Genomic DNA, 19028 nt, shown 5'->3' with positions numbered 1-19028 from the left:
GATATCTTTTATTAGTTGTTAGCATAAATGTGGAACCCACTGTTACCACATGATCACTTAACATCTAACCTGACAGATTTCCAACGGTCGTATGAGATTGAAGTAAAATGATAACTAAATGTATGAGATTGAAATGTTTTAAAGATTTTATATGAGGTTACAATTGGATCCAAATATGAGATGATAAAATATAATCTATTCTTTTTTGTTTCAAACCATAAAATCATATAGTTGATTTGAAGCATTATTTCAAAATAATGTTTTTTCTAGTTATTATACATCTACACTACTTTTACACAAAATTTATCAAACATTAATAAATTGCTGGTTGTGCTCACATCAAATATAAACTTTAGTTACCTGATGCCGGATTTTTTTCTCCTCACCTAATTTCCCACATAGCACTTCAAAAAGTAATTTTTTTGCACAGCGATGTGAAACCAAGCTGAAATAAATTGTCTGCATCTATAAATTTCTCTAATTTAAGGAATAAGAAAAAAAAAGAAAACTAATTAAAAGGGCTTGAAAATTTTGAATTTTAACTAAAAGGACAAAATAAAGGGTAAAATGAATGGTACCATGATTGACTTTTTAGTGTAAAAATGTGGTTTTTCGTTAAAGTGAACAGTACCATGAGCTTTTCGTTAAATTTCCCAAAAGAAAAAATATATTTAGACCTAAACATGGTCGAAGCTAGGAAGTTAGTTTATTGGGAGCACAATTAAGTAATGGTAGATGCAAGACTCTATCCATCCAACAATTGTGCGGGTATCGCCAAGTATATTTTTTTCCTTTTTTTTTCAGTGAGGCATTTTGTCGAGTACTTGGCCGACCTATATGATTGTATGCTTAGCATACATCCCGCACTTTATTGCTCTTTTAATTGTGTGTTTAGGTCAATATTGTTATAGTCAATAAAGCAATATGTGTAAAGTTAGGAGCTCCAATTTATAAGGCGATATATATAGTACGATTAGGAGGAGGGTGGGTTAATAGGTCTTTTACTATTTCAAGTGAAAAATGATTAACTTTAAACTTTTTTTTTTCAAAAACTATGTCATGAGTTGACATAACCAACTCTAATATCCATTTTTGGGTGTCTTGGACTAAAATCGAGTGATAAAATTGCATTGAAAAAAGATTTCTGGGTGACAGAAACACAGACTTCTATATCAAAAGGGTGTTTATGTATCCACCTTAATGTCTTATATTTTCACCCACCTTATATTCTCACCCACCATAAAAAGTAAAATGAAACCCATACTATTTTCCCGTCCACTATTATTCCCAAAGCACCCTTACCCCCAACACCCTGCTCATTGGCCTCCTATTCCAATCATTACTGACTGCTTAATTAAAGCCTAGATCCTATCATATCAATGCTTGATTTCCTTCTCCTGTAACATTTTATGCATTCTATTTTCAATTCTTTAAATAATATTTTCAAATATGATGGAAGAGTTGACTTTCATTGCTGCATTCATCGGTATAAATAATTAGTTTGAGTTACAAGAGTTCTACTGGAATACTGAGTTCCCATCTAGTCCGTCTCAGTTATGAAAAGATCGGAGGAGACGATAAAATGGGATGCGAGTGGTGTGCTAAATTGCTAGGGATGAGGGCATGACGCTTCCTTTTTTATTATCCTTATATGTCATTTTATGAGAGGACATATTAGTCATTAAAAATTTAATAAAAAATAGGATGAGAAAATAAGATATTAAGATGAGTATAATAGCATTCTATCAAAAAATCTCGACTAATTATATTATGACATTAAGTATATTTAAGGGAACTTTAACGAAAAGCACCTGGTATTGTTTACTTTAACGAAAAATCATATTTTTACACTAAAAAGTCAATTCTGGTACTATTTACTTTACCTTTTATTTTGTTCTTATCATTAAAACTTAAATTTTCAAGCCATTTTCATTAGTTTTCTTATATCAAATCATATTCTTGGCATACTACAAAATTTATCGAAGAAAGTGTCTTGTTCAGCTTTTGGTGGTAGTTTTGTCATAGCACAACAGAAACACATGCGCACCACACCCTCTCTCCTCTCTCTCAGCGACTGTTTGTTTATTCAGAAAACGGAACCTCTTCAAACTTGAAACTTGAAAGTACGCGAATCGATCGGAACCGATGCGGATTCTTCAATTTCTGTGAGTTCGTTTCCTTCACACTCTCTACGCTTCGAGCTTCCAAGCTTTCGAGCTTCAATCTCGGAGATCCTCATTCGAAATTTTCTGCTGGAAAACCTAATTTCAGTGAAGCTCCAGCGCTGGAAATTCGAATTCGTGGATTTTTATCATTCGAATTCGTGGATTTTTATCATTCAATTTTCATTTCGATACACATTTCTTGCTTGTTGCTTTGAATATGGAAATTTCTACTGAAAATTAGCTCTTGTTTTGACTGAGATTGAGCTGTTTAATCTTTGTAAAATTGCTTCTGTTCAGCTCATGCTGTTTTGAATTACCGTTTCTTATTTCTTCTTTGTCCTTTTAACACTTTGATATGTTGCACGTTTAGTTAGTGTGATTAACTAGACTAATCTTGATCAAGAATTGAGGTTAATTTAATAGAGAGATTAGTAGTTGAATTTAAGATTTTGATTTAATCAATTTGAACAAACATTTGATAAACTCTTGCTGTGGTATAATGTGATAGAAAGATAAGTAGTGGATTCGAACTGGAGAGTTAGGTTTTAAACCCTTTTTTCTCGTCGAAATCTGAAGATTTTGACTGAGATTGAGTTGTGTACTCCGTAGTTGCGTACATTTAGCCCATAGCCTCATACTTGTTTGGATATTAGCAGGTTGAGTTAGTTTGCAAGAGAAAGAGAGTGCTTGTTCGCTGGATTGTTTTTGTAAAGATACAATTTAACTGAGAGATTAGTAATTGCATTTAGGATTTCGATTTAATCAATTTGAACAAAAATAACAAAAGAAAATGTCTTGCTACTGTTTTGGAAATGGAAAAGATGGATCGCGTCAGAGGGTTAGGCTGTGAAATCATTTATTTTTTGTAAAAAAATAAATGAAAATTTTTAGCTCAGGTAATGGTTGTTTATAGGAGTTGAGAACTGCAACAAACTGCTTAAGTTTGTAACTGATTTTTGTGAATATTAGACATAGTGACGAGTGACTTGTTGTTCACTTTTGATACCATATGTTACTGAATAGCTTAGAATTGGATTAGCTTGGTCTGTTTAAGTATATTTTAGAAAAGCATACATTGGTTAAAGTATGGTGAACTGAATTCAAACTAGAAAGTAAAACTAAGGGCCCATTTGGTATCCTACTAACATAATTTCATAAACTTTTAAAAATATTTCTTAAGACCATTTGTTAAGAACAGTTCTTTATGAAACTCAAAAACTTGTTTTGTATGAGACAAAATTGTTTTTAAGTTTTAACAATTTAAAAAAATAAAATAAAAATCTGCCAGCAACTCCCTGCTGGAGCTGACAGAGGTCTACTGGGGGCCCAAGGCAGAGGACCTCAAGAGGGACAGAGAAAATTGGAAGAGAGGGAGAAACAGAGAGCGGAGAGAGGATCTAGAAGGAGAGAGACAAAGAGAAAGGTTCAAATAGAGGATGAGAGATAACGAGATAAGACTGAGAAGAGAGAGAGAGGATGGAGACAAGAGGATCTGAAAAGAAAGGAAGGGGATAAGAGTGGGCTTTTAGTTTTAAAAATTCTAAGAACAGATGTTTTATGTTTTTATGAAGTAAGCTATATCTACAAGTTGGTTTTGAGTTCAGTTTTTCAAAATGGTCCTACTAAATAAGAATTTTAGGCTTGAGACTCAAAAACTGTTTTTGAGTTAAAAAAATTGGATTCAAGTTGAATATAAACAGGCCCTAAATGTTTAGAGTTATGGTTATGACTCTTGAGTCTTTCAAGAAGTGGACTCTGCGATGCATATGTAGGAAAGTAAGTGCAAGGTGAGAGGACGAGGGAAACAGACAAAAGGATATCGGTTTCTTTCTTTTTTTAATTTTCTTTTCAAGTATCATAGTTTTCCATTATCATAAAATATGCTTTTAGTGCAAAGATTCCACTAATTTGGGTACTTGCATGTACCTAATGATTTCACAATGCTATAGTTTCAGAAAGATATCTTTTTCTTTATGTTACTTACCTAACCCCCCCCCCCCCCCCCTTCTTCCTTCTGGTCATTTTAATGATGGGTGCCCTTAATGTGCAAGGACATTTTACTTTGAAGTTAGGACTGGACCTCGCTTGTTTATCACACTCACTGGAATTATGTGTACCTATGTTTTAGTTTAAGCATGCTCTGTGCCCTCTGTGTGTGTGTGTGAGCGTGCGCATATTATGTTCTTGCAGCGTGTGCCTCCAACTAATTCATTTACTTCTGTTTTCCTTTCGAGCATTTCAGATAGGATCCAATATGTGCTAACTGCAACACGTTTGCGACTTATTGTGTACCTGTTACTTAGCTGTATTAAGCATGGGGACGCATTCATGGTATACGGTCAGCATATAGCAGGAGAGGAGGAAAGGGTAAGTGTTGCAGTATTCTAAGTTTCTTACTGTGTTCCAAATGTAAAATAGTGTCTTTTGTTGCTTGCTTAGCATGTGTATCTTACACTTTCTAAAGAATTAATGTGGAAATTAGTAGAACTCATTCTCAATGTGTATTTTTACAGTTTCTTTGTTATTATTGATGTTTGACTAACCCATATTCTTGCTAGTTGTATTTGTATTTAATAAAGGTGCTTTATGTTTCAATAAACAGCACATTCAGTCCACCTGGGTCAATTTCTGTCTAAACAATGTATTTTGTGCCAGACTTCAACACTTTGTATTTGGACGATTAGAATCTAAGAATTTTAATAACAATGGCAGGTGCTCTTTTTGATTTAGCACAAGTGGTATAGTTTGGGATATAAATATTATGAACTATTAATAAATAAAATAAAAATTAGAGAGAAAGTATAGATATCATGTGTTGAGGCTATTATCAAATAAATATTATCCTTTCGACTGTGTGATATAGTCAGAGAGATAGAGAGAGAACTATCTTACAGAATTTCATGTGTACGGTGACTCTATGATCATGTGGTGATGCTGTCAGCACTTATAACTTTCTTAAGCTTGACATTGTACCCTCTTCTGTTTCTTGTTTTCATTGTGAAGTAAGCTGCAAAAGCAATGTCCATGTCATTAGAACTGTTCGGTGCTACTTGAGATATTTGAGGTTCTTGTTTGATTTATTAATTTAATAGCATGATTCTGTGGTCAGGTCTCAGGTGGTGATGCTATTAGTAGTTGTAACTTTCTCTAATCGCTGATTGACCTTGCACCCTTTTCTAAGTCTTCTTCATGAACTAACCTACAGAAGCAACGTCAATATCATTAGAACAATTCTTCATGCTATTTGAATTACTTTTTAGTACATGATTTGATTTGGATAGGTTAATAGCATCATTCTATGGTTAGGGAGTGACCCGAATGAGGTGATGATGCTATTAGTAGTTGTAGTTTATTGCGAGCATCTGACGGGCGTTGCACCTCTTCATTTTGATGTCTTCTTCATGAAGTAAGATACAGAAGAATTTCCAATATCATTAGAACTACTCTACAAGCTATTAGAGCTATATTTCTTTTTTAGGTAGAATTTGACTTGATGATGCTATATGATAACATTTCAGTAATATGGCCATTTTTTTGTAGCATAACTTTTGACTAACTTGGCGAGATGGTTATATGTAAATGTTCTTCTTGACAAGACTAACGTGTTTTGGGTTTGCAATTGCTATTAAGAGTCTGCTTCTGTGATACGTTCACATTTCACACTCACAACAAGCTTTTCTCTAATAGCTAGAGGATTGAGCTGTTTATGTGATTTATGGCATTGTTTCGTCAGTTTGGTACTTTTTACAAAGGCATATAGTTGCTCTGTGGAATTGAATTTAATTCAAGATGTCATTTTAATCCACAAAATCTGAAAAGACTTCAAACGTCTTTCAGTCTCTAAAAATAAATAAGTGTAACTTCCACTATACTACCCTTAAGTTTTGCCAAAATTGCACTTTATTACAATTACTTTTTTTCGTCTCACTTTCATACCTAAAATTTAATTTTTCTGACACTTTCATACTTGCGTTAGTTTTCCTGTCAATTGGTCTGTTAAGTGATGATGTGGCATCAATTTGACCCACCAAATTTTCCATGTGGAATAAAAATAGTTAAATAATATTTTGTTTTTTCTTAATTATCTCAGCCTTCTCTCTTCCTCTGTCTCCCTTCAACTCCCAGAGTCCTGCTCCCACTACTTCTCCACCCCACCCTCTGTCTCTTCTCCCAAATCCACCACCACCACTAGGATCATCCCCAACCCCTTTGATCCTTTGCTTTGTTATGTTTTTAAGTTTTTAACTTGATGTTAACAAATGTTTAGTGGCTAAAATTTTCAGGACTTGCTGCTTTTATATAAAAAATGGACGATGGTCGGCAACATGAAAATGGGAGACACAAGATGGACTATTACAGAGGGGGGACAGCATCTCCGGTAAGAAGAAAGCATGTCTTACTATCTGCTGTTAATATGTTTGTTTCATTATGCATTTATAGATCCATTTGAATGGGGTAGAATTGAAATGTGCAGTGGAATATGATGGCCCAACAGCAAGCGAAGGAACCAAATGCCTTAGTCATGAACAAGAAGATCATGTCCATCATTGCTGAAAGGGATGCTGCTATTCGAGAACGGAATGCAGCACTTGCTGAAAAGAATGAAGCCTTGGCTGCAAGAGATGAGGCTCTCCGTCAGCGAGATGAGGCACTTGCTCAGCGTGATAGTGCCATGATGGAACGGGACAACGCCTATGCAGCCCTTCATTCGCGGGATAATGCTGTCAACTTCCCTTTGGGTGGTGGAGCTCCACGTGCAGCTAAACGCATGCACCGTCCCTCAAACCATTCAGTTACCCTGGATGATGTTCATTACAGCACAAAAGATATGCATATAACTGAGGCCTACCCAGTTTCAGTTATATCTACTGAAGATGTCAAGTCACGTCAGACAAAGCAAGCAAAGGAGAACAAGGCATCAAGGGCAAAGCAGTCACGGAAGAAAGTAGGCGAAGATTTAAATAGGCAGGCTTCCTCGGATGGGATAAAGTATAAATCAGAGTGGGATACTCATGATTTGGGTTTGAATCTTGTCACTTTTGACGAGTCTACAATGCCAGTGCCAGTGTGTTCATGCACTGGAATTCCACGGCAGTGCTACAAATGGGGGAATGGTGGGTGGCAGTCATCTTGTTGCACCACCCATATGTCGATGTATCCACTACCTCAGATGCCAAATAAGCGCCATGCCCGGATGGGTGGGCGGAAGATGAGCGGAAGTGTGTTTACTAGATTGCTTAGTCGGCTAGCAGCAGATGGTCATGATTTGTCAATGCCGCTGGATTTGAAAGAATATTGGTCCAGACATGGGACAAATCGCTACATAACGATCAAGTAGGTCAGAAACAATAGTTTGGAAGGATGCTTCCTTTTTAGGTACCTCTCTCTTTCTTCTCACTCTACCTCTCTTGTCTCTGAATTTAACGGATACATTCATTGGCATGCGGCTGTATTCAATGAAATCAATTGGAGAGATTTTCGATAATAGAGTACTTCCATCTTCCTTGTGTTAAGGCTGTTGTATTCAGTCCCAGAATTTCAATTGTCCCTTCCTAGGGTTTAGGAAGGGACATTTGTAGTGCACTGGACATCTGCAGCTCACTGTACTGGGACATTACCCCTGTTCCGCACGGCTGCTTTCAGTCCAACAATTTTTTTACACGAATCAGAGGCCAAAGGAGGCACTGATATGTGGTTTGCTGGGAGTTTTCTGCCCTTTGTGATTTCAAAATCTTTCATCATGCGTCTTTCTAAACCTCTAAACCTCTCAAATCATGGCATTTGCATGCTGATGCAGGCCATTTGAGCTAAAGAAGTGATTTTCCAAATCGAAGGCTTCATTTGGTTGAAGGAATTCAAAAGAAGTGATTTGGATTTGACAACTTGGATAAATTTGCTGCGAAAACTAGAACACATTTGACCAAATGAATTCAAAATAATTTCTTCCTTGCAATGTTATTTAGATTGCGAGCGCGTACATGCAGTTTGGCCCTAAATCTTAATGTCTTCCAGTAACTTCCAAACGCAGTACACCACGGTGATTTGTGTGGCCTTGTGTTATTGGACCCAATTGTAATCGTGGTGATCCATCTAAAGCTAAGTTACTCTCAGCCACCAGGCAATCGATGGATCGTCAGCCTGCACAATACTAGGCATTATACATGATTAAGAGTGCTCATTTGGAAGTGTTCCTCTCTCAAGTGTTTTTACACACTAGCGTTTTTTTTCTTTCCAGTAGCACTTGTTCGATATACTTTAACAAAGAAGCAGTTTGTTGTTTGGTAGGCTATGGGACGTATCGCCAACAAGTTCTCGAGTAAAGATGATTAGATTAGAACACCCTATGGTGATTACAGACACACACTTTAGTACAAGATTACTTTGGGAGCGCATGCTAAATTCGAACCAAGGAAAGTTTGAAAATATTCCAATTTACCCTCGCACTCACGACAACAGAACCTTGAGTGGTTCCCTTGGTTTTTGACTAATTAAAGTACCTCCCTTGAGAATTCAAATGTATCTATACCTTCAATCCAGCAATATTTACTCATACTCTCATTCAACAACATTTAACAATTTGGAAAGTACAACAATCAAAGGAAAGTTCAGTAATAATATTCACTTGTACTCCGGATGCTATGTGCTGGAGAGTTGAATACTGCTACAACAGCCGTTTTCGGAGGAGGAGATTCGTTTGATATGTTCGATTCTGCTTAGTCTACCAAGGCCTTCGGATTGACTGATGTGGCATAATGATAAAAAGGGTCTCTTCTCCGTCAAAAGTGCATATAAGGTGGCAAGATCAGGATGCATTTCCCCGTCATTAATGGCGTCCTCTTCTTCTCATGGTGGGAGTGCATACGGTGGTCTATGGCCAGTAATTTGGAAGGCACAGGTGCCGCCAAAAGTGAAGGTGTGTGGCTGAGGGTGTGCACAGACGCTTTGGCGACGAGATCAAATCTCATAAAAAAGGGAGTGAGGCTCGATGTTTCATGCCCGAGATGTGATGGTCTTTGTGAAACAGCGCAACACGTGCTGCGGGATTGCAGTTTCTCCTGAGCAGTGTGGTTCGCGGCGCCTTTGGGCTTTTGGGAACAGTATCGAGTTTTGATGAGTCTTTGAAGGAGTGGCTTTTCAAAATTTTGGAGGAGAAGAAGGTGGATTTTGGGGGCGGTAATGATGGTGATTTGGGCTCTGTGGAAGGAAAGGAATGGTTTGGTTTGGGAGGGGCGGGCTAATAGTCACCTTAGAGGTGGTTTAGAAGACCTTTTCCTGGCTGCTTGATTTTCAGGCGGGTAATCAACTTCCCAGCCATGTTAAGGAGCCCAAGCGGAACCGGTGGGTAGCGCCTAGTGATGGGTGGTTCAAATTGAACAATATTGACGGAGCTACAAAAATGGCGGAGGGGTTTGGAGGCGCTGGAGGAGTCCTTTGAGGGAGAGATGGAGTTTTCAGGGCAGCGTGAGTGTGGCGTTTTCAGGGCCTGTCCTCGGTCAAGCAAGTCGAGCTGCTTGCTATTCGGGCCGGCTTTCAACTTGTGAAGACTCTCCGATGCAACCAAGTGGCGATGGAGACTGATTCTTTGGAAGCTTTGGCTGCTTGCTATGGGAGCTAGTAGCATGGACCTGTCTAATCTTGGCTTTATTGCCAATGATATACAGGTGTTGATGGCTGAGTTTTATAGGCACAATTTCGTATATCCCACGTCATAGTGTGGCACATAGCCTTGCTAAGTCTAGTTTATATAATTGTGAGTCATTTGTTTAGGTTGAGGAACTGCGGATTTCATGCACTTAACCAAGATGTAAACTCGCGTTGAGTTATATTATCAATAAAGCTATCGTTTCAACTGAAAAATAAAAATAACACCATATAAATGCATTACGGTCATATTAAAAACTTTCTCGAGAAAATTAAGTACTTATCTCACTAATAACTTAATTAGTGTGATTCACATAACTGGTAAAATATCAATTTGATTTATAAGTAGTTCAATTAATGTGGTAAAACTTAGAAAGTGAAATTTACTTCTTACCCTAATAGTTAGGATCACTTTCTAATATATTTCAATCCTGCAAAATTAATTGGATTTCGATAAGAATTTGATAAATTCACCACCAATGCATGCATGCATATGGTTAGAAAAGGATGCAGAAATTTGGAAAGAGAAAGTTATTTCTTACCTAAATAGTTAAGATTACATTCTAATTCAAATTGGCCAAATTTACAAAAGGAATCAAATCAAAATTTGTCACTTAATTTTCTGTTTTTGTTCGCTCGCCATTGTTATTAAACTCACGAGTTGGAATGCTATTAGCAGCAGGAGTAACCAGCCTTTGTCTATGGACCAACTGAACATTCCTCAGTTCAACCCTTCACAAACTCATTCATGTCAATTTTCACAAAGCTTTACTGAGGATATTAATGGTAGCAAAAGAATGGGGATACCACCCTCGTCCTCATCCTCCTCCCACTCGCATCATATCCTACCCATTTCGCCCTGTTCTGAGATCATGGTGTCCCAACCAACCGTCTTTTCTCTTGATTCATTGCACCCATTAACCCCATCCCAATATCGTAATTCTTCCTCGTCGGCATCCATGCAGAATGGTGATGTAGGTGCGTGTTCCTTGTTGTCTCCCTCACATTTAACCAAAGAAAACTATTTGAGGACCGGTGAGTGTTTGTCGCCTTGTAATGCTCATAGACGGTCGAATAGTGATATCCCATTTGGTTTTTCTAGCTTGATGCAACAATCTTTCCCGCCCATTGCTCCGATCAGAGGTTTGGGTGGTTTGGAGCTGTCAATGTCTGGTGCAGAAAATTTAGGGTTGGTTAAGCCAGCTCAGTTGGTTCAAAAGAAATCTAGCTTGCAGAGAGTCAGTGACAATAATGTTGTAGGAGAGCTAGTGGATGATTTGTTTTTGATATATATGAATTCGGATAATATTGATGTGTTGAATTCCTTGGGCACTGATGACAAGAATGAGCATGAGAATTGTGAAGAACTGGGTAGAGCAAGTGGGATTAAGACAGGTGACAATAGTGTGACTGAAGCAGAAAGCAATGTTAATGAAAGTGGAGGCAGTATTCGAAAACTGGGATTGAATATTTTTAACGATAAGAGGGAAGTGATAAGGCGGAGTGCATGGGGTGATATAGCACCAACCAGTCGACACCGCAGAAGTGTCTCGATGGATTGTTTTAAGGGTAAGTTGCAGTTTGGTGATGAGTTACATAGACTGCCACCTTCATTAGGAACTCCTCCAGGACAAGTTTCACCCAGCAATTCCACCGGTGCTCCCAGCAATTCCATCGATGCTAATTTAAATGCCTTTAGCTCGGAGTTTAGATATGTTGAGTTCAGTGAGGCTGAAATGAAGAATATAATGGCGAACGAAAAACTTTCTGGGGTTGCTTTGACTGATCCAAAGCGTGCAAAGAGGTATTGTCTTCACCCTCTAGTACTTCACCACGGTCAACATAATAATTTACCTCAGTACACTAATGTAACTAATCTCGATTGCTCTTTAACTTCAGAATTTTGGCAAATAGTCAATCAGCTGTTCGCTCCAAAGAGCGGAAGATGCGCTACATTTCAGAGCTGAAGCAGAAGGTTCAGACACTAGAGACAGAAGTAGCCATACTGAATGCACAACTTACATTGTTAAAGGTGGGAATTTAAGGTGGTCAATATTTTAAAAATTCCCGTCTAGCGCCACTTAGGCGCTAGATTAGTCCCTAGGCGTTTGAAAATTAAGAAAAGTGTGCCTAAACCCACTTAGGCGTCCGCCTAGGCCCCTAGGCACCCACCTAACCAGTCTAAATCCGCCTAGGTTGCGACCCTCACTTAAACAAAAATCGATAACTTTATGTTTTGGGTAGACACTCATTATATATTTGTTCCCCATGTTTTCAATATATTCTAATACTTTATAATATATATGTCATTTTATTTTGCAATTTATGTATACAACTCTGTGTTTTTTAAGTATAAATATGCACTTATTTATATAATATATAATAAATTACTTAAATCCGTTTAGGCGGCCTAGTCCACCTAGAGCCCCGCCTAGTCACTTAGGCGCTAGGCCCCAACCAGCCTCCCCACTAGTGTCTAGCGTCTTTTAAAACCTTAGAGGTGGTTATGTTTCCTTTTGGCATTAAATGCAATTCTTTGGAGATACATGTTAATTTTATCTTCTTTGCGTTACGTGCAGGGAGATTTTGATAGTATCAGAAATGAAACTAATGAGTTGAAGTTTCGCCTTCAAGCTATGGAACAACAGGAACAACTCCTAGATGGTATGTATCACGAGTGCATTAGGCTTATGGTGCAAAACAGTAAGGTATTCAGTTCTTCGGTAAGAAACATGCATGAATATATATATATATATCTCAGCACATTTACAGCAGGGTTTTTTTTCCTTCAACCTTTTGTTTTATTAATATTCAATTACATATTTAAAAAAGATATTGATGGTTAAATTTAACTTTTCTATAAGTTGGTGCTGATAAAGAATTGCAGGATGTGATTTTTGAGAAGGAATGTATATATGTTTGAGCACATGTTCATGTATCAAATTCAGAGTAGGTGGATAAGTCCGTCTAAAAATAAAAAGCATACACAGAGAAAATAAGGTGAAAGAATAATATATAAGCAGTAATTTTTGAGTGCTAAGACTTTTAGCAACAAAGAGTTTGATTATTTATTTGAAGATGAGGCATCTGAAAACTAAAGAATATGAGTAAGAGCATATATATTTTAGGTTGAGACATGAGATACCACATGTGCTTCTTGTAGTGCTCATGTAAAAAAATACTTACGCTCATAAACTACCTTTTTTTTAATTTTAAGAAATATGACATAATCATGCACTATTAAAAATTCAAGTGCTTCAAGAAATGAGAATTACTTGTAGAATGGAACTTATGCACACTTAAATTGTTAGATTTATTTTAAATCTTAAGGTTGGTTGTAGGATTAAAGTTGAGAACTTCCCATGTTAGTTGTTACTCTACCATTGAATAAGTGCTTATATTTGAGTAGTTCTTGCACTTACACAATGCTTATTGAATATGACAGCTCTAAATGAAGCCTTAACTTGGGAGGTTCGACATTTGAAGATTGCTACAACTCATCTGAATGACTGACTTTCCCCCTTCTCAAGGGATATACTTCTGTAGCGTTTTGTGAGATGCTCCAGTTCCAGCAACAGTTTTTTGCTGAGTTCAACGTCTATCAACAACGGACACTTCGGCAACGATAGCATAATGGCAACATAACCTCAAAGCCAAATCAAATCAATGGGATATAGAAACTGATGGTTTTGTATATCTAATTTCTTATCTATTTCAGCGGACAGTTTTTTGTTTTTTATATATTACAGTAAAGAATCATGGTTTTAAGATCAAACAAACTAAAGTTCAAACAAACTTCAACATCAAAATGCCTTATGACATTACTTTAGTACAATCCAATTGAAAAAGTTATGGTTACCATACTAAAACTGAAGTTCAAACAAACGTCAACATCTAAATGTCTAATGGACATCAAAACACCTTATGACTATTGTTATGCAATTCAACAAAATGGTTTTGGTGTTTCAATTTTCAAGTCACTACTTTGCACCGTTCAACCTTGTTTATTTCCCTTTCTTTTTGGACACTTACTCTTCGAAGGTTGATAAGGCCTATGAGCTTGCGAACAAGCTTGAGAAGATAATATTTGGGAAGACCTTGGACCTTGTGAAAGTGAAACCGATAGATGACACTACTACAATATACCTTATCAGTGGCGAAGCAAAAACCGACAAGAAACCCAATTTCTGTCTGAAATTTAGCAAAAATCCGACATAAAACAATGTAATATCGGATTGGAATAGCGACACTAATGCTAGTGTCACGAAAGAGCTTCAGTGTCGGTTTGTACGCTTAATCCGCTAGTACGCAGCGTCGGTTAAAAGCGACACTGACACTGACGTCGGTTTAAAGCGACGCAAACTTCAACATTACGTCGGTTTAAAGCGACGCTAATTTCCAATTTAATTATAAAATATCCAAACTACCATCGGTTTTGACCGACATTACATAACATATGGATACATAAAATAATTATTATGATGTCGTTCATAAGCGACACCAAATATATTAATAATAATAAAAAATCATTTTTCGTTTTTAATTAATAATAATTAAAAATTATTATATAAAAATAAATCCCACCATATGTCAATGAAAAAACAAACAATTTTAAGCAACTTCATATTAAAAATAAAATTTCTACCTACTATATATTAAATTTAAAATTAACTACAATTCCTAAAAATGGACAACTCATACAAATTCTTCTCGAACTCTTGCAAAAGATTTTGAACCGGTTGTGTGGTTCATAGTTTTCAACTGCCGATTATGCTTATTTTTTTCGGCAATCTCCTGAAAAATAAAAGAATTTATTAGAAAAATTTCAAGGTATAATAAAATAAATCATGAAATGTTTACCATTGTTTTTTCTTTATTCCAGTATGCCACCATCGAAATATTTCTATAATCTTTAACCTCTGCCGCTACATGTTTCGAAAACGCACTAGAATTATAACTAATGCATTTTCTAGACGAATCAAACGAACAAGGTTGTTCTTTCCAATTCGGAATTGAGGGTCCGCATCTCTGTTGAGTTGATCCTTATAAACAAGGTTCTAAAAAACGCTAGGCGCTAGTCGGGCGGTGGGTTGGGGCCTAGCGCCTAGGCGGACTAGACAGATTTAAGTAAATATATTGTATTTCATGTAAATAAGTGTCTGTTTATACTTAAAATATATATAATTTCATCATAAACTAGAAAATAGAATGACATATATATTATGAAGTATTGGAACATAATAAAAATATGGGGAGCAAACATATAATGTGTGTTTATTTAAGTGTTAAATAAGTTTCTTGTTGACATGTTTAAAAACTAGTGAAGGTTCTTGAAATACAGTTAAAGTTTTGATCTCTATATATAAATCTTCCAAATAATTACACAATATATTATTTAATAGTGGAGTGGGTAATTGTTTTTATTATAATTTAACTTATAAACCCAAGTAGTAATTACATAATATATTATTTAATAGTGAAATGAGTAATTGTTTTTATTATAATTTATAACTTCAAAAAATCAATCAGATAAGATAAGGGGAGTTGGTAGTGGAAATCAATAAGGGTTTGGTTTTGACACCTTGGAAATCGGGAGGCTTTTGCTTTGAGCTGTCCCGTTTCCTTTTCCAGTCTTCCTTCACTTCTTCGAATACTCCGCCTATTTCTCCATCGTCTTCTCCGCCTAATTCCCCATCTTCTTGCCCTGCAAAATTTCCAAAATTTCCCAAAACCTAGTCTAGCGCAGCAAAGATCCTCGAAAACGTTATCAGCTCCAGCGAAGAAATCCAACGAGTCCAAGTCAAATTTTTTTTTTTCTTTCCAGAAATTGCACTGTTATTCCTTCTACCGGTCTCTCTCTCGCTTTCTCTTCCCTCATGCTCTCTTGCTCTCTCTCTCTCTCTCTCTCTATCTCTCTCTCCTTCAGATTTTATGTTGTTGCCCTCCTCTTCTAAGCTGTGTAGTGAAACACCGACGTGTTCTTGCTCCCCCTTGCCGATTTATTGAACGTTTTTAGAAAAATCGCGGCGGCGGTCCGACACCCAGCGCCTAGGCGCCGCCTTGACCGCATTTTAAAACACTGCTTATAAATACAGAAAAAATAATTAAAAACCAAGAAACAAAAATAAATTTTCAATTTAAGCATAAAACTAGTTAGAATACAAAACAGAAACTAAAATTAATAATCATAATAATTTAAAAATGAACCACCTTCGAGCTCTTCCTCTTCGAAGTGGAGTTCCTCAGAATGTTGATCTTCAAAATAGTGATCCATAGAAAATGGGGAAGGAGAAGAGGAAAACCTGAAAAGGATGAAGAAAGGGACACACAAATGAAATGGGGAAGCAGAAGAAGAAAGTCTGAAATTGGGGGAGAAATGAATGCACAGATGAAATGGGAAAGATAGGGGTTTAAATATGGGTACTTAGTTTGCGTCGGTTTAAACCGACGCCAACTTCTGACACACTTTTTGAAATTCACATAGCGTTGCCTTAATGAAACTAGCGTCGCTTAAAACCAACGCAAACTTCTGACACACTTTTTGAAATTCACATAGCGTCGCTTTAATGAAACTCGCGTAGCTTTAATGAAACTAGTGTCGGTTAAAACCGACACTAACTTTCTCCATCCATGTCCTCGTGCAAAACAAGCGAGCAATTTCGCGCCTAATATTTCAAATACTATAATTTTATATATATTAATTTTATAATTTTATAACCCTAAAAAATACTATAATAATTATATATATTAATTTAACAATTTTATACCCCTAAAAACTATAATAATTATATATATTAAATTAAATTTAAAAAATTGGTGACAATTGGATCGGCTTAAATATACATATCATTCAATTTCTTAAGTGTTATACGTACAAAATAAATAAATTTAAATCTACTTAATATATATATATATACACACACCATTGAACTTGATGGGATACGAATTCTACGAAACTAATTTCAACGATCCAACAGTCAAACTTGTTTGTATATGCTTCGAGATCGCATCAGCAAAAAATCGCAAAAAACAAACATTCAGAGATCAATTAACGAGACAAAACTTTTCAACAATTATAAAACGAAAAATCACGATTTAATGGTTATTTTAACTCCGATTTTGATGATTTTTTACAGCTACACTCCTTAACCCTATATGAATACAATGAATGAGCTCGATCTTCAATTTAAAATATATTTCACTATTGGATACCACAAATTCTTATGTTATACTTAATGAAAATATAAATAAACTCTAAGTGTTAGTGAATCTATCATTTTCATGGGATACACATTCTACGAAACTAATTTCAACGATCCAACCGTCAAACTTCTTTATATATGCTTCGAGATCGCATACGCCAAAAATTGCAAAAAACAAACATTCAAAGATCATGTAAGGAGACAAAACTTTTTTCGGTTATAAACGAAAAATCATGATTTAACGGTTATTTTAACTCCGATTTTGATGATTTTTTACAGCTACACTCCTTGATCCTATATGAATACAATGAATGAGCTTGATCTTCAATTTAAAATATTTGCACTAGTGGATACCACAAATTCTTATGTTATACTTAATGAAAGTATAAATAAACTCTAAGTGTTAGTGAATCTCTCATTTTCATGGGATACGCATTCTATGAAACTAATTTCAACGATCCAACCATCAAACTTGTTTATATATGCTTCGAGATCGTATACGCCAAAAATATCAAAAAACAAACATTCAGAGATCAAATAATGAGACAAAACTTTTTTACGGTTATAAACGAAAAATCACGATTTAACGGCTATTTTAACTCCGATTTTGATGATTTTTTACAGTTACACTCCTTGATCCTATATGAATACAATGAACTAATTTGATCGTCAATTTAAAATATTTATAGAAGTGGATACCACAAAATCTTATGTTATACTTAATGAAAGTGTAAATAAACTCTAGTGTTAGTGAATCTATCGTTTTGATGGAATACGCATCATTCAAAACTAATTTCAATGATCGAACCATCAAACTTGTTTATATATACTTCGAGATCGCATACTCCAAAAATCGCAAAAAACAAACATTCAGAGATTAAGTAATGGGACAAAACTTTTCGACGGTTATCAAGGAAAAATCACGATTTAATGGTGATTTTAACTCCGATTTTGATGATTTTTTACAGCTACACTCCTTGACCCTATATGAATACAATGAATGAATTCAATCTTTAATTTAAAATATTTACACTAGTGGATATCACAAAATCTTATATTATATTTAATGAAAGTATAAATAAATTCTAAGTGTTAGTGAATCTATCGTTTTGATGAGGTATGCATTCTAAGAAACTAATTCAACGATCCAACCATCAAACTTATTTATATATGCTTCCAGGTCGCATACGCCAAAAATGGCAAAAAACAAATATTTAGAGATTAAGTAACGGGACAAAACTTTTCGACGGTTATAAACGAAAAATCACGATTTAACGGTTAATTTAACTTCGATTTAGATGATTTTTTTACAGCTACACTCCTTGACCCTATATGAATACAATGAATGAATTCGATCTTTAATTTAAAATATTTACACTAGTGGATACCACAAAACTTATATTATATTTAATGAAAGTATAAATAAATTCTAAGTGTTAGTGAATCTATCGTTTTGATGGGATACGCATTCTACAAAACTAATTTCAATGATCCAACCATCAAACTTGTTTATATATGCTTCCAGGTCGCATACGCCAAAAATGGCAAAAAACAAACATTTAGAGATTAAGTAACGGGACAAAACTTTTTGACGGTTATAAACGAAAAATCACGGTATAACGGTTAATTTAACTCCGATTTAGATGATTTTTTACAGGTACACTCCTTGACCTTATATGAATACAATGAATGAATTCGAACTTCAATTTAAAATATTTACACTAGTGGATGCCACAAAATCTTATGTTATATTTAATGAAAGTATAAATAAATTCTAAGTGTTAGTGAATCTATCATTTTGACATAGATATTTAAAAAAACTAAAATCTATGTCGCTTAGAACTGACGCAGGCTTTAAAATATTTATAAACAATACTTTGTGTCGCTTAAAAGCCACACCAATACTTTATGTTGCTTAAAAGCGACACTGTTTTGTTTAAAGCGGCGCTAGTATTTAAAATTATTAAAATATATGTCGGTTATAAGCGACATTAAATGTTTATGTCAGTTTAAAAGTGAC

At 35.5% G+C, this 19028-nt stretch overlaps 2 protein-coding genes across 5 annotated transcripts; both read left to right on the top strand.

The window, feature by feature from the left end:
- Positions 1 to 1961: 1961 nt before the first annotated feature.
- LOC114819115 (protein BASIC PENTACYSTEINE4-like) lies at positions 1962 to 7650 on the top strand. Of its 4 annotated transcripts, none has more exons than XM_029101995.2 (4): positions 1962 to 2165; positions 4408 to 4532; positions 6449 to 6543; positions 6640 to 7650. In XM_029101995.2, the coding sequence occupies exons 3-4, from the start codon at positions 6472 to 6474 to the stop codon at positions 7501 to 7503; spliced, it is 936 nt and encodes a 311-aa protein (XP_028957828.1). In that variant the 5' UTR covers positions 1962 to 2165; positions 4408 to 4532; positions 6449 to 6471; the 3' UTR covers positions 7504 to 7650. The 4 variants fall into 4 exon arrangements, with proteins under 4 accessions (XP_028957828.1, XP_028957830.1, XP_028957829.1 ...); XM_029101997.2 differs by having other exon boundaries at positions 1996 to 2165; positions 6625 to 7650; XM_029101996.2 differs by having other exon boundaries at positions 1996 to 2165; positions 6433 to 6543.
- Positions 7651 to 10603: 2953 nt separating this feature from the next.
- LOC114825066 (bZIP transcription factor 29-like) lies at positions 10604 to 13319 on the top strand. The gene is made up of 4 exons (XM_029103400.1): positions 10604 to 11610; positions 11706 to 11838; positions 13199 to 13214; positions 13252 to 13319. The coding sequence occupies exons 1-4, from the start codon at positions 10604 to 10606 to the stop codon at positions 13317 to 13319; spliced, it is 1224 nt and encodes a 407-aa protein (XP_028959233.1).
- Positions 13320 to 19028: the final 5709 nt, after the last annotated feature.

The sequence above is a fragment of the Malus domestica genome, chromosome 05, assembly GCF_042453785.1.
Source record: "Malus domestica chromosome 05, GDT2T_hap1".
Classification (NCBI taxonomy): domain Eukaryota; kingdom Viridiplantae; phylum Streptophyta; class Magnoliopsida; order Rosales; family Rosaceae; genus Malus; species Malus domestica.
Note: the sequence above shows the minus strand (reverse complement) of the source record. Positions and strands in the feature narration are given on the sequence as shown.

Coding starts and splice junctions, on each gene's coding strand:
- LOC114819115 (XM_029101995.2), top strand. CDS start 6,472: ATGGACGATGGTCGGCAACATGAAAATGGGAGACACAAGATGGACTAT. Junction 6,544..6,639: donor GAGGGGGGACAGCATCTCCG/GTAAGAAGAAAG, acceptor TGAAATGTGCAG/TGGAATATGATGGCCCAACA.
- LOC114825066 (XM_029103400.1), top strand. CDS start 10,604: ATGGGGATACCACCCTCGTCCTCATCCTCCTCCCACTCGCATCATATC. Junction 11,611..11,705: donor GATCCAAAGCGTGCAAAGAG/GTATTGTCTTCA, acceptor CTTTAACTTCAG/AATTTTGGCAAATAGTCAAT.